The sequence below is a fragment of the Antechinus flavipes genome, chromosome 3, assembly GCF_016432865.1.
Source record: "Antechinus flavipes isolate AdamAnt ecotype Samford, QLD, Australia chromosome 3, AdamAnt_v2, whole genome shotgun sequence".
Taxonomy (NCBI): Eukaryota; Metazoa; Chordata; class Mammalia; order Dasyuromorphia; family Dasyuridae; genus Antechinus; species Antechinus flavipes.
The window spans coordinates 482,587,564-482,603,906 of NC_067400.1; the positions used below are offsets into that span (position 1 = coordinate 482,587,564).

Here is a 16,343-nt window from a genome sequence, read left to right on the forward strand (position 1 = left end):
TCCCTGGAAAAAGATGCTCATTCTAGCTGGGTAAGTTATTTTTGGTTGCATACCAAGTTCCTTAGCCTTTCGGAATATCATATTCCAGGCCCTTCGATCCTTAAATGTGGATGCTGCCAGATCCTGGGTGATCCTTATTGTGGCTCCTTGATACTTGAATTGGGTTTTTCTAGCCGCTTGCAATATTTTTTCCTTCGTCTGAGGGTTCTGGCAATTTGGCCACTATATTTCTTGGTGTTTTGATTTTAGGATCCCTTTCAGTGGGTGATCGATGAATCCTTTCAATGTTTATTTTTTCCTCTGTTCCTATGACTTCTGGGCAGTTCTCTTTGATAATTTCCTGGAAAATAGTGTCCAGGCTCTTTTTTTCATCATGTTTTTCTGGGAGTCCAATGATTCTCAGATTGTCTCTCCTGGATCTGTTTTCCAGGTCTGTAATCTTCCCCAGAAGGTATTTTACATTCTTTTCCATTGTTTGATTTTTTTGGATTTGCTTGACTGATTCTTCTTGTCTCCTCGAGTCATTCAATTCCAATTGTTCAATTCTGATTTTCAGTGAAGTATTTTCTTCACTCACTTTTTAAAAATCTTTTTCTAATTGTCCCATTGAGTTCTTTTGTTCTGTGGAGTTTTTTTCCATTTCGCCAATTTTGTTTTTTAGAGAGCTGTTTTCTGTTTCCAGTTCACTAATCCTATTTTTCAAGGATTTTATTTCTTTATCCACTCTCTCTTTAACTGACTTCTCCAGGCTCTTTTGCCAAGTCTCCCATTTTTCTTCTAGCTCCCTTGTGAGAGCCTTTTTAATTTCCTCCATGAGATTCATCTGTGCTGAGGCACAGATGATCTCCTCCTTTGGGGATTCACCTGGAGACAGTCTGTTTTTAGTCTCCTCAGGATTTAGAGTCTGCTTTCTATCTGTGTAGAAGCTGTCAAGGGTTAAAGTCCTCTTCAGTTTCTTGCTCATTCTGTCTAATAATCAAAGACAAACTAGCAAAGAAAAACAGAAAAAACTGGAGGGGCTAGGTGGTGTTACCGAGCTTCCTCTACAGACTGTGGGGGGCAGCAGTAAGGCACTAGCCCTACTGTGCTGCGCCTGCGCTCTGAGATCCCAGAGCGTGCTGAGTCACTGTGGGGGAGGAAGGGGGGGGGCGGCCAGGTCCTGAGAGACTCCAGCTGTTTGGGGTTGTGTTCTTCAACCCCGGTGTTTTTAGCTTCTCTGCTGGGCTGCTGACTTGCTGCCGGAGCAAAGTATCCAGTCCTGTAGCAAAGCTCTCTGTGCAGAGATGGCTGCGATCACTCCCCACCCCCTCTCCAGTCTGCTCCCGTGCTCTCACTGCCGCTGCCCTCAGCCTGTGCCCGATCTAAAACCGTCCCAGCCCTCCAGTAGAAGCAGACCTTTCTTGGCGAATCTCAAGGATGGCTTGGTAACTATTTGTGGGTTTTTTTTTTTTTTCAGTCAAGCATTAATTCAGAGGCTTGTAATGAAATGGATAGTGAGAGAAAGCGCGGAGCTTACACAGCTGTATGCCTCCTCTCCGCCATCTTAACCGGAAGTCCTTGACACAAGACATTTTCAAGGTATCTCTGAAGAACTTTAGTACAGATTGTGAGACATGAGAAACGCTTGCACAAAGGTACTCAAAATGAACATCTACATCAAAAAAGGCTGCATTTTATTATCAAAGCCAGAATCACATTAGCAAAGAGGAAATGTGAGAAGGACAAATCTAGAGAAATCTTTAGCTCAAATGTTCAAAGGAAGTATTTATGCCTGACCTGTAGTAGAGCTTTCCCTGCTCATGACTGAGCAGACATAGTTGAACACATCATGATGCCATTGATCCTCTTTGAGTACAAAGGACAAACAACTGCTCTTAGATCCACACGGTTCCCTGGATTATTATGAAATTTCTGTCTCCTGGTTCTTCTCTCACTATCTTTTTCTCAGCCTTGTTTTGTTAAATCATCATGCAAGTTCCACTCTGGTCCCCATTTATGTTTATACTTACCTTACGCCTGTGCTGGCCCTTTCCTCTTTGCCTTTGTACTCTATCATCAGATCGCATTTGGTCAGCAAACATTTCTATGCAGTTGACTTTTAGATTACAGTTCTGCCCAACTCAAACCTCACATTTCCAACCTCCTGTTAGAGATCTCCACCTGCTGCCCCATAAATTTAGAAATTATATGGTGAAAGTAAAATTCATTCTCTTTTTCCAAAAAAATCTATCTAAATTTCTACCTTCCCTATTTCTGTTGAGGATATGACCATCTTTTTTTTTTAATAAAAGGTTTTAATTTTCAAAACATATGCCTAGATAATTTTCAATACTCACCCTTGAAAAATCTTGTGTTCCAATTTTTTCCCTTCCTTCCCTCCACCCCCATCCCTAGGCAGTAAGTAATCCAATATGTGTTAAACATGTACAATTTTTCTATATATATTTCCATGATTATCATGCTGCACAAGAAAGATCAGATCGAAAAAAAAATGAGAAAAAACAAAATGCAAGCAAACAACAATAAAAAGATTGAAAATGCTATGTTGTGGTCCATACTCAGTCCCCACAGTCCTCTCTCTGGATGTAGTTGGGCTCTCCATTATAAGATCTTTGTAACTGGCTTGAATCATCTCATTGTTGAAAAAAGAGCTACGTCCATCAGAATTGATCATCATATAATCTTGTTATTGTCATGTACGATGATCTCCTGGTTCTGCTCACTTCACATTGCACCAATTCATATAAGTCTCTCCAGGCCTCTCTGAAATCATCCTGCTGATCACTTCTTATAGAACAATAATATTCCATAACATTCATATACCACAATTTATTTAGCCATTCTCCAACTGTTAGGCATTCACTTAGTTTTTAGTTCCTTGTCACAACATTTTTGTACATTTGTGTGTCCTTTTCCCTCCTTTATCATCTCTTTGGGATACAAACCCAGTAGAAACACTGCGGGATCAATGGGTATGCACAATTTGATAGCCCTTTGGACGTAGTTCCAAATTACTCTACAGAATGGTTGTATCCGTTCACAACATAATTAGTATCCCAGTTTTCCCCACATCCTCTCCAACTTTTGTTATTATCTTTTTCTGTCATTTTAGCTAATCTGAGAGGTATGTAATGGTACCTTAGAGTTATCTTAATTTGTATTTCTCTGATCAATATTGATTTAGAGGATTTTTTCATGTAACTAGAAATGGTTTCAATTTCTTCAACTGAAACTTGTCTGTTCATATCCTTTGACCTTTGAGTCAATTCTCTATGTATTTCAGAAATGTTCCTTGATCAAAACCCTTGAATGCAAAAAAAAAAAAAAATCCCCCAATATATTGCTTCCCTTCTAACCTTGTCTGCATTGGTTTTGTTTGTATAAAAACTTTTTAACTAAAAATAATCAAAATTATCAATTTTGCATTCAATAATGTACTCCAGTTCTTCTTTGGCCAAAAATGCCACCCTTCTCCACAGATATGAGAGGTAAATTATCTTTTATTCTTCTAATTTGTTTATAATATCACTCTTTACATCTAAATCATGAACCCATTTTGATCTTATCTTGGTATATAGGGTGTTAGGTGTGGATCACTGCTTAGTTTCTATCATACTAATTTCCAATTTTCCCAGCAATTTTTGTCAAATACTGAGTTCTAATGCCAAAAGCTGGGGTCTTTAAGTTTGTCAAATAATAGATTACTATAGTCATTAATTATTGTATCTTATGAATCTAACCTATCCCCATGATGAACTACTCCATTTTTTAGTCAGTACCAAAAAGAGTTTGATGACCACTGCTTTATAATATAGTTTTAAGTCTGGTTCAGCTAAATCACTTTCATTTGCATTTTTTTTTTCATTAATTCCCTTGAAATTCTTGATCTTTTGTTCTTCCCAATGAACTTTGTTATTATTTTCCTAGCTCTGCAAATTAATTTCTTGGGAGTTTGATTGATATGTCACTGAATAAGTAGATTAATTTAGGTAGTATTGTCATTTGTTTAGATCTGACTTGATTGGTGCAGAAAGGGTTTTATAACTGTGTCTATATAGTTCCTGACTTTGTCTTGGCAGGTAGATTCCCACGTATTTATTTTACAGTTATTTTAAATGGGAGTTCTCTTTGTATCTCTTGCTGCTGGACTTTGTTGGTAATATGTAAAAATACTGATGATTTATGTGCCTTTATTTTGTATACTGAAACTTTGCTAAAATTGTGAATTATTTCTAAATAGTTTTTCAGTTGATTCTCTAGGATTTTCCAAGCATACCATCTTATCATCTGCAAAGAGTGATAATTTCGTTTCCTCATTACCTACTCTAATTCCTTTAATTTCTTTTTCTTCTCTTATTGCCAAAGCTAACATTTATAATACAATATTGAATAATAATGGTGATAGTGGGTAAGTTTGTTTCACTCCTGATCTTATTGGGAATGATTTTTGTTTATCTCCATTACATATGATGCTTGCTGATGGTTTTAAATAGCTGCTACTGATAACTTTAAGGAAAATTCCATTTATTCCTATGCTCTCTAGTATTTATAATAGGAATGGGTGTTGGATTTTGTCAAATGCTTTTTTCTGCATCTTTTGAGATAATCATATGATTTTTGTTAGTTTGGTTATTGCTATAGTCAATTATATTAATATTTTTTCTCAATATTCAACCAACCCTGCAATCCTAGTATAAATCTTATTTGATCATGATGTATTATCCTGGGGATAACTTAATATTTATTAGCAAAATTTGTCTATAATTTCCTTTTTCTGTTTTGATCCTACTTTATTTAGGTATCAGCATCATATCCGTGTCATAAAAGGAATTTGCTAGGATTCCTTCTTTCCCTTTTTTCCATATAGTTTGCATAGTATTGGAATTATTCTTTAAAAGTTTTGTAGAATTTACATGTAAATTTATCAAGCTCTGGAGATTTTTTCTTTAGGAAGTTGATTAATAGATTGTTCTTTTAAAAATGGGACTATTTAAGTGTTTTATTTCCTCTTCTGTTAATCTGGGCAATCTATATTTTTGTAAGTATTCATCCATTTCACTTAGATTATCATATTTATTGCATATAGTTGGGCAAAATAGCTCCTAATTATTGCTCTCATTTCCTCTGCATTGGTGAAAAGTTCTCTCTTTTCATTTTTGAGACTAACAACTTGATTTTCTTCTTTCCTTTTTCTAATCAAATTAACTAAATGTTTATCTGTTTTGTTGGTTTTTTCATAAAAACAAATCTAGTTTTGTTTATTAATTAGTTTCAATTTTACTAATCTCCCCTTTTATTTTCAGAATTTCAAATTTGGTATTTAATTGGGGGTTTTTAATTTGTTCTTTTCTAGCTTTTTTAGTTTCATGCCCAATTCATTGATTTTTCTCTATTTTATGAAAATAACTAATAGAGGTATAAAACTTCCCCCTATGAACTGATTTGGCTTCATCCTATAAATTTTGATATGTTGTTGAATTATTGTCATTCTCCTGGATGAAATTATCAATTGTGTCTATGCTTTGTTGTTTCACCCACTCATTCTTTAGGATAAGATTATTTAGTTTCCAATTAATTTTTGGTCTGTTTTCCTCTGGCCTTTTATAGCATGTTATTTTTATTGCATCATGATCTGAAAAAAAAATGCATTTACTATTTCTATCTTTCTGTGTTTGATTTTGAGGTTTTATGCCCTAATACATGATCATTTTTTTATATATATTCCATGTATTGTAGAGAAAAAAGTGTATTCCTTTCTGTCTCCATTCAATTTTCTCCAAAGGTCTATCATAACTAACTTTTCTAAAATTCTATTTACCTGTTTAATTTCTTTTTTATTTATTTTGTGGTTCAATTTATCTAATTCTGACAGAGCAAGTTTGAGATATTCCACTCTTATAGTTTTGCTGTCTAATTCTTTTTGCAGCTATCAACTTCTCCTTTAGGAATTTCCATGCTATATTATGTGCTGCATATATATTCAGTACTGATCTTACTTCATTATCTATGGCACTCTTTAGCAATATGTGAGGATACTATATCTTTTCAGTCACTCAGATTCAAAATTTCACAGTTATCCTCAATTCTCTTTTTCTTATGTTTCAATAATCTTTATTTTCCAACTCTTCCCAGTTCTACTCTCCCCAAATCACCCACAGTTTGTCCTTTCACTCCATTATAGCCGCCACTCACCCAACCTTTATCACCTTTCACCTGGACCTTTCTATCGTCCTTATTGGTCTTATTATTTTTAGTCTTGCCCCTCTGCCATATCACTGCAAAGCTGAATTTCCCACAGTCTAGATCTGACCTTATTCCTTTCATTAAGAAGCTTCAGTAGCTTTTTATTTCCTCTAATTTATGAATTCTTGTGTCATTTAAAATTTCACAATCTGGTTCCTACCTAGCTCTCTACACTAACTTCAGAATATTCTCTTTTATATACTCCACTTTCCAGCCAAACATGACAACTTGGTACACAACTTTCCATCTTCAGCATCCCTACTTTTGCACAAGCTGTCCTCCCAGTTGCACTACCTTACCTCTGCCTTTTGAAGGCTTAGTTCAAATGAGACAGTAAGGTAGATAAGTAGCTAGAGCAGTGGCCCTGGAATCAGGAGGACCTCAGTTCAAATCAAGTGTCAGAGACTAGTTGTGTGACCTTTAGCAAGTCACTTAGCACAATGCCTGGCATATAGTATATGTTGCATAAATATCTATTTCCTTCCCTTCCTTCAAATACCTTCATAGATCTGCGTGAGGCTTATTCCACTTCTTGTTAGTGATCTCTTCTTCATTAAAATTGGTATTCAATTCATTTCAAATGTGTTCTCCTCTTTGTAACTCCACTTGAGATATTCTTGTCAAAGATATTGGAGTGCTTTGTCATTTCTCTAACTCATTTTCCACATGAGGCAGTGGAGGTAATCAGAGCTAAGTGACTTGTTCCAGGGACACACAGCTATTAAGTTTTTGAGGATGGATTTGAATTCAGGAAGATGAGTCTTTCTGATTGGGACCTTGCACTCTATACAGTGTGTCATTTAGTTGCCCCACTCTGCAAAGTACTTTCCAGTTATTTTTGTCTATTATTTTCTATTTACTTAAATTTGTTTGTGTTAGTTCCTCTTGGATAGAAGGGCATAGAATTCATGGTCACAAAAGAGTCAGACACAATCAAATGACTGAGCAACAGCATTTTTCCCTGGGAAAAAGTAAACTCCTGGAGAACAGGAAATGTTTTATTTTTGTCATTTTATTCCCAGGGTAGATCAGTATATGACGCAGAGGAGCAGATGCTGAATAAATGTTGAGTTTGGATGAAACAAATTATTTGCTAATCTTTTTTTTACTTCAATAATGTTGCATTTTTATTTGGAAGTGATACCTAAATGCTTTAAAAGTTTACGCAGATTTTTAGTTTTCTAATTATGTAATTGGAAGTTTTTTATTTAAACAAGATGTTTATAAATGGTTCTTTTCATGTTACATTTTGCCTTTTCTCCTCATTCTTTCTGATTTATATTGGTCAAGTTCTATTTTTCCATTATTTGTTTTCTGACAGATGTTCCAGCCAGAAATTCAGAACTTCTGTAGGAAGTTAAATGATCTAAATATAAAAAGAAAATTATAAGGAGTAAATAAACAAGTTGAATTTAACAGATTTTTAAAGAAATCTTATATCAAAGAAGTGAAAAAAATTTATAAAAATTGTTTATTGTAGAAACTATGAAAAGTTTATAAAATGTAATGATGGTAACATATGGCAATGTAATTAGAGGCATGGGATCTCACCTTGTGATTTCATCGGGTAAGGGCCCAGCTTCTTAAACTGTAGGTTATCACCCTCTGTGGGGTCTCATAACTGAATGTGAGAATTGGGAAATTATGATTTATTATCAGTAAATATTTGATTTTTGTATCTATTTTATATACCTATGTACCTGGGGTTACATAAAAATTTCTTGGGCAAACAGGGATTGCCAGTAGGAAAAGTTTAAGAAGCCCTAGCCTAGGAAACTTTTCCATTACAGGATGGATGGATAGATGTACCTGGAACACTAACCAACTAAGTGCTTTGACCAGAGTCATAGGCCTCGAATCTAAGATTTTCCTGGTTCTAAGGCTAAGTTTCTGTCCTTCATGCCATACTGCCTCTCATAATAGAATAATATGTGAATAATGTTTATAAAAAATGAAAAATGTACCTTTTACACATTGACTTTCCCTCTTTTTCAAAGGCCATGGAGGGGGGGGAGAGATGGAGAATAATGGAGGATGAAAATCAATTATTTTTACAATCTGTTTTACCTTTAATGTGTAAAGAATGACCAAAATTTTAACTTTGTGAGATAGAAAAATAGCATGATACTTAGAAAATGCACTTGGTTTTTCAGAATACACCTTCAGGTATGCAGAAAATGAAGGAGTGGGAATCCCCCAAATCCCAGTACATCCCATTGGATATCATGATGCAGAGATATTATTACGGTAAAGTCTTCTGCTTGGATGCAAGGTTAAGACATCTTGCTCCAAAAGACTATTCTTAATCTAAAAATTAATGTATATGTTTTCTATTAAATATAAAGAATAATTTTATGATTCAAGAACTTCCTTTAAAAATAAGAAATAACAAAGAGGAAACATTTGAACAGTAGTTTTTTTTATAGGGATAAAAGAATAGGCCCTATGGCATAGTGGATAGAGAGCTGACCTTGAAACTGGGAAAAACTGGTTTCAAAATGCAACCTCTGACACTTATCTATTTTCCATGCTCTAGAACACTAGACAGTGCCACACTCAAACAAAAAATGATTGGGTTTCTAATTTATTTAGAAAAATAGAAATTAGCATCATGTTGTGTTGCATTTTTAGTTAGTTAAACGCTGCCCAATTACATTTTAATCTGATTTAGGCATATTTGGCATTCCTCTGCTCTAGACAATTCTTTAAAATTATAAACTGTAGACAAGTTGACTTGCATTGGCAGATGGAATTTCCTTACCTCTGAATTCCTTGTACCATGAGAAATGAGTCTAGTCCTCATTGTTTCTTTCTTTCCTTTTATTTCTGGAGCAAAAGAATAGACTCAAATTTGTTACTTAGTAAAATGAAAGTTTGTTATATTTTCTAAGAGGACACATGAGTAATAATAACCATTAAAGGTTAAAATATGAAAAAAAATTTAAACATTTATATTATCATTTATATGTTTGAATTTCAATAATCAGTTATCATTTCTTTGTTCCTATCTTTGTATATATTTTATTGGAGATTAATTTTCATATTTCCACCTGTAACCTGCAGTTAATTCTAACTCTTCTCTTGACATCCTTTTCTGCATTTTCATCTGTTTTCCTGTTGGATATTGCTACTTTCGTTTCCTGATATTATCCCAAAGTTAATCTATGTAAAAAGAATCCCAGTCTTTCAACATTGCTTTCCCCTCTTTATTTACTTATTTCTCTATTAATATGATACTGTAACAATAGTCAGCTGTGTTTAATTCCTCCCTTTTCTACATCTTCTACATCCAATCCATTAACTCATTAATTTTTACTCTTTCATTACAGTATCTCTCACATCCATTTTCCCTCTTGTCATTCAAGCTTAGACATTTACTTAATGCTTAAGGCCACACAGTTTATAAACATTCAGAATGTGATTTGAATTTGGGCTTCTTGGCCTACCAAAATCACTACAAAAACTTTATTAAGGAACTATTTTTTTTTAATGTTCATTTGGTCATATGAACCGAAGAAGAGAAAATCTTTAGACTGACTTTGTTACATCTGTCACCTTATAAGATCCAGAGAACTTCAGGAAGTCCCCACCATGTTGGGTAGCAAATTTATGGAAAGACATGGAAAGGAATTAAACAAGATGTAGCATTAGGTGGGTTACAGTCTGAATTGTAGGAGGGAAACCTCCTCATAAATGAGATAAGAGATTAATAGAAGTTTTGGATTTGTTTCTAAATTAATATTCAGTGAAGAAAATTGTCATTTCTATCTCATTATCACTTCTATCATTTAGCAGTCTCTTTTTCTTTGAAATTCTTAACTCTGATAAACCCTGGATTCAAATACTGGGGCCATTATCCATCAGCCTTGAAATCATTTTTCCTCCTTTCTCAAGGTTTCAATATCTAATCCACAATTTTCTTGACTCCATTCATTGCTCTTATAATCAAGAATTTCAATATACATATTAATATTATAAAAAGCCCCTTGTTTTCCAATTCTTTAAGCACTTCAACTTCCATGACTTGTATCCTCACTCCAACCCAGCTAGCTTTGTCTTAGATTCTTATTATTCACAATCCTATCTCACCACTAAAAAACTCTCAAAATTTTTGTCCTATTATATAATTATAATTTCTAACTGGATGAGAGGCCTTCAAGGTTATCAAGTCTAATCTTCTCATTTTACAGAAGAGATATTCCTTCTTCATGGTCATTGGCTATTGACCATGATAAATATTTATGAACTTCAGTTAATATGAGTATAGCCAATGACCTGTGAAAATCAAAAGAATGCCTAGTATTATGTAACCATAAGGTACAAGGTGAACCCATAATTTAGATTCATTTATATTTTATGTTTAACCCCCTTTAGATCTAGTAGCCTATTATAATGGAAAGAGCTCAACTGAAAATGAAGAAAATTGGGCTCAAGGTCCAGTTTTCAGCAAAAACTTGCTGGGTGATCTTGAGCAGGTTATTTCAACTTCCTGGACCTCAGTTTCCTTAGGTGTAAAAAATGAGATTTAACTTAATTCTATCAAAGGAACTTTACAGGTGTAATAGTTTGTAATTCTATAACAATCTAATTAATTTAAAGGAAAAATAGAGGGCATCTTACAGAATTTTGCTTTGGCATTTACAGATGCTCAAAAACTATTTATTTAAGGAAACTTTTATTTCAGAATTAAATTTCATACCTCCCTTCAAGTTTATTTTTTATTAGATTCATACAATAAAGTGCTCTGCACTCCCTAGAGATACAAAGGTAAAACCAAACATACTTCATGTGCTTTGGGAACTGGACAGTGAAAAGACTTGTCTTTGTGGCCTTTTGTTGGGAACATTATGCTTTCTACATTGGAGCAACAAGGTAAACTAGTTCTTAGTAATTTCTATCTACTTCTTCCTCACTTTGGACTCCGGAAGGAAAAGGGAAATATATCTAGTCATTTGATATCATAGTGAAATTTTAAAATCCTTTTATTCAGGAAACTTCCTTATTATATGAGAGTGAGCTTGAGATTATCAAATGAACCAGTGGACTTCATCTAAAGAGGGCTTAAACAAAGCAGATTAGTAATTAATAAAATCATCAGGTTTGGATTTTTCCAAATGTTGTCCTTACCTGGGAGCTACATTGTAAAAGAATGGAGAGATAGTTGCAGTAGGGAAAGTCAAGTGCTATGAGAACTTTGATAAAGAAGAAGTATTCAAGGAGGATTTGTGGAAGTAATAGCACATATTTTACCTGAAAGAAGGAAAGGATTTCAAGTACAGAAATTGGAGGGTGAGGGAGACTGTATTTATTCCAGTTATCATACAGTGATACAGAGGTAACAAGAATAAATAGTCCCATGAAAAGAGTTCTGATTAAAGAGTCAGAGGACCTTGGGTCAAACCCTTTATTACTTATGTCAGCTTGAGTAAATCCCTTAACCACTAGTGTCTTCATCTATAAAATTATGGGATTGGATTAAAGACTTTTGAATTCCTTTCCTGTTTTAGAATGTTGACAATGATGGTGTTGATGATTTGGGAGAACTTGGGTGGGACAAAAAAAGGGGAAGATGGGTGGGCCAGTTTATTTTAAAGGATAGTAGTATGAAATAAAGCTAGAAAGATATATGGGACCCTTAAAGGATATGGAGTTTTTAAAAGCCATGGATGAGTATATACTTCCAATTACACTAAATGAGGATATACTGAAGAATTTTCAGGAAAAGTGTGACATATATAGAAGGTAGGTCAGTTTATTGGGGAAATTATTTAGGAAGTGGTATGAAAGGTTCAGTTGAATGGGGAGAGACCAAGACTCTATGCTCTCTTTCTTCTTTGGTCATCTTTTCCTCTCCAGTGACTTCATTGATGTTTACTGCTTCCTTTCCTTTCCTCTCACATGACCACTACTGGAGTTCAGGCCCTTGCCACTTCTTGTTTGATTATATCAGTAACCTTATTCATGTCTATACTTCCCCATATGTCATCCTCTGCATGGCTGTTCAAATAGCATTCCTTTAAAATTCTTCAATGGATACATATTTCCTCTAGGACAAGAAATATTCAGCATGTCAAGTAAGGTCCTCCACAAATCACTCTAACATATCTTTTCAACCTTACTTCATATTACTTCCCTTCACATTATTTTCCCTTACTGGCTCTCTCTAATTTGACATTCTATCTCTATGCATTTTTATAAGCTTTTTCCCCCTGTTTTTTCCTATTTCTAGAATTCTTTGAATCCTTATCATTTTTCAAAAGATGAAATTCATTATGCTCTCTCTATCATAAAAGCCATCCAGATTCTTCAGGTTCTGCTGTTGAAGACAGCCTTCTCAGCTTTCTCAGATTACCTCATATTTAACCTTGTCTGTTTGTTGCATGCATGTTATATCACAATATACTACATATAGTACAAATTCCTTGAGGGGAAGGAATTATTATATTTTTGTCTTTGTTTTTCCAATGTCTTGCAAGGTACCCTCATAAATTATAGTCACTGAATGGATATGTGTTGAGTTGAGGGGACTATTACAAATAATCCAAGTAAGAAATTTGAGAGCCTAAAACTATGTGGCTATAAAGGGAAGAAAAAAAATAAAAAATAAGAAATAGTTGAGGTCTAATAAAGAAACATAAAGGAGGTTAGAATAAATTTGTGGAGGGCCAGAAGAATAAAGTAAATACGACCTTGAAATTTTTCTCATGAGTCACAATTAATAATCCTTTGATTTAGTAATTTTATTTACTCTAAACTAGCTGTCTACCATCTACTATATATTTAATGCTCTTTGATCTGTGGACAAAGTAGTTTGGATCTAATATTAATCACCTAGGGGAAAAATGGGTGGTCATGTTGTGTGTGGGGGAGTGGTACAGAGGGGAGAATAAAGAAGAAATACTCTTCTGGTTTCCTAATATATAAAATTGTGATCATAATAGTTTTTAATTCAGTACTATTTTGAAGGTCAAACGATATGATTTATGCAAATTATTTTGAATACTTGATCAATTTCAATGTCAGAACTAATTTTTTCAATCACTATCATCACTGTATATGAGAAATTGTAATTGCTCAACTTTTAACTTGTGTTTTTGTTTTTCTCTTACTAGCAACATGGGAGGAATTGCACCACCAGATAACAGCTGGAAAGGAAATCTTAATGTGCTTTATAACATTGGGCCTGGCTTTATAGGGAACTATTCCACCAAGTAGGTTTCAATGTAGTTTCCTCATCCTTAAAACAGGGGTAACATATTTACTGTTTACTTCACAAGTTTGTTGTTATTAAATTATGTCACATAAATGAAAATTATTTCACTATGTACTATACAGGCATGATTCCTTATCTGAGTTACCTGCCTTTGTTTCCAAAAGCACTTATTTCACTTTCTTACTATTCCTTGTTATACTAGTTCTTCAACTTTTCAAGGCTGTTGACTCCTACAGAATTAGTAGACTTGGGTTGCGCTTGGTGGTAGGGCATAAGAACTGAATCAAGAAAAACAAAGCTAGAAGAGATATATTGCAAGAATACGTATTAATGAGGTTTGACTAGATTTGTAACAGTGGATATTAGGGAAAAAAGCAAAAATGGACTAGACATTTTTCTTAGGCATTTCTTAGATGCCTATTGCCTGATTTAGTTATACAATGTTTTCTTTTGTGATCTGAGAAGGTACCATGAATCTATCTACCTATTTTGATGCTTTGATGGAACTGTTCTTTTCCAATAATTTCATGGCAATATAGATATATTCTCTTCATTGATTCAGTTCACAACTTGTTTATTCCTTCTTGTTTATTCCTCATACTTGCCCATATTACTTCTGAATTACTTCTGAAGCACTTGGGTTATATTCTTCTTATTCTTTAATCTTTGTGAGAGAATGTAAGCTCCTCAGAGGCAATAGTTACTTAATTTTTATCTTTGTATCCACAGTGCCTGGCAAAGAGTAGGCCCTAAAACAAAGCTGTTTGATTAATCAATTTGTTGCCACATAACTGGTCCCTTATCCTTTTTCTATTCTAGCATTCATTATATCATTTCTTTCATGTGTGTTTTAGATTTATGTGAGTCTAAATGTATAGGTGCAGCTCTTGGGTGGTACAGATAGATTTATGCTAAGGTCCAATATTGCCCATACCATTTCCAAGGAGACTTCCTTTCTTCCTTTGTAAGTAGAAAGATTATTCAGACACTACCCTAGTATCCTACCTATAAGGGAGAGGTAGACAAGATCAAAGAAGGTAGGAGGTAGGATGATCTCTCCTACCTTCCAGAGGGCTAACACTCATTCATAAGCATTTGTTAATCATTTATTTTGTGCTTGTAGTATGCTAAGCAGTAGGAATACAAATGTTACTAGAAAGAACAAACAGTCCTTCAGCAGCTTATTTTCTGATGGGTAAAGATAATACATAAAAGAAAGCTGAAGAGATCTAAAAGATGGAGATGAAAAACCTAGTGTGCTAGCATGATAAAAGAAGTCTGGAGTGCCTCATTGTATGAATTCTAGCATCAGGATGAAAAGCTGGGTCATGACAGAAGTCCAGAGAAATGAGACATGGCTTCTCCAGACACTTTTCTTAAATAAAATTCTAAGAAGAGCATCCAAAGAGAGAGAGAGTTGGATATCAGGCTAGAAATCTTCAACTCCTCAAATATCTTGAATCTGGGTATATGATTTGGAGCTAAAAAAGGAAAGAAATTAACCTAGTATTATTCTTGAGGAAGGTAGCCCTCCACTCATATTTACCAGCTTAGTCCTTTCCTACCAAATGTTGGACATATATATCTGTATACACACACACACAAGCACACACACACACACACATATGTATGTATATATATATGTAATATATTGTAATATACATAATTATATATTGTATACACACAAAGAAGTACAAAGCAAAGCCATCCCTTCATAAACTGTTCCAGAATTGGACAGAAGCTGGGTTACATTGATTTTCTTTGGAAATGTGCTTTAGCTGACTTTGTACATCTTCTGTTTTTCTCATTGTTCATCCAAAACTTTATTTCCTTGGAAATTAATGGTATTCCAACATTTATAACCAAAAAACTTCACATTGAGAGATGATGTGGTATAGTGCAGTCATACAAACTCAGAAAGAATCTTGGGGCCACTAAATCATACATAAAGATCCTTGAGGGCTTCATATTGACTTAGAAAATCACATAATGAAATTATCTATATTCTGTTGTATTTTTATTTATTTTTAAAATACTTTTGAATTACATGTTTTGGACAGCACTAAGGAGTTTTCTGGGCTGTGCACTTGATATTTCTGGTGAAGTTAAGAGTTAGGAAGACTTGGATTCTGCATCCACTTCTAATACATACTGGGCAGATCACTTAAATCAATAGCCATGTAACTTTTTAAGACTGAAAGTAGCAAAAAATTTTATTCTACATCACTAGAGGAAATACCTCACTTGCAAGCTTCCTTTATGGATGAAATCACAAGTCTGTTTGTGTTTTGTTTTGTTTTTAAAATGGTTGTCAAGAGAATATGTGTCTTGAACATTCAATGTCTTAGTACACAACGTGATTTAAGGTTTAAGGTGCAATTGTTAAGAGTGTTATACACTGGGGCAGTGAGGTGGCTCAGTGGATAGAACACCAGACCTGAAGTCAGAAACTGACCTGAGTTCAAATTTGACCTGAGACACTTAACACGTCCTAACTGTGTGACCCTGGGCAAGTCACTTAACCCCAATTGCCTCAGCAAAAAAAAAAAAAAAAAAAAAAAAAAGTGCTATGCATTTCCAAAATAATCCAGCTTGTTATTTACCTCTTATTAAATTGTCAATTCAATTCCTTGTCCATCCTTAGGGCCTGTCTTATGTCCCTACATACTAGCTCAATGGATAATATTTATGAAATATTTAGTGTAATGGGCTGAGACTCGAGTTGATGCACTGAGGTCCCAAGCACGTGAGGCTAAATAGTAATTGGATCAAACTCTATTAATATATATGCTTGGAGAAAAAAATGGCCCTTGTTCACTCTTTGTGCAAGTCCTGATGTGTTGTATAGGAAATGATGAGTTTGGTGGGTAGAGTCAGGGGAGTGGAG

General features: G+C 34.3%; 1 protein-coding gene across 2 annotated transcripts in view; it reads left to right on the forward strand.

Moving 5' to 3' along the window:
- Window positions 1-16,343, forward strand: part of NAALAD2 (N-acetylated alpha-linked acidic dipeptidase 2) — a 94,285-nt gene that overhangs the window by 21,883 nt on the left and 56,059 nt on the right. The window contains exons 7-8 of one of the 2 annotated variants that reach the window (XM_051986784.1): window positions 8,397-8,490; window positions 13,356-13,454. In XM_051986784.1, the coding sequence (XP_051842744.1) occupies window positions 8,397-8,490; window positions 13,356-13,454 (193 nt within the window). The remainder of the gene's footprint in view (window positions 1-8,396; window positions 8,491-13,355; window positions 13,455-16,343) is intronic. The other variant, XM_051986785.1, reaches the window with a different exon arrangement.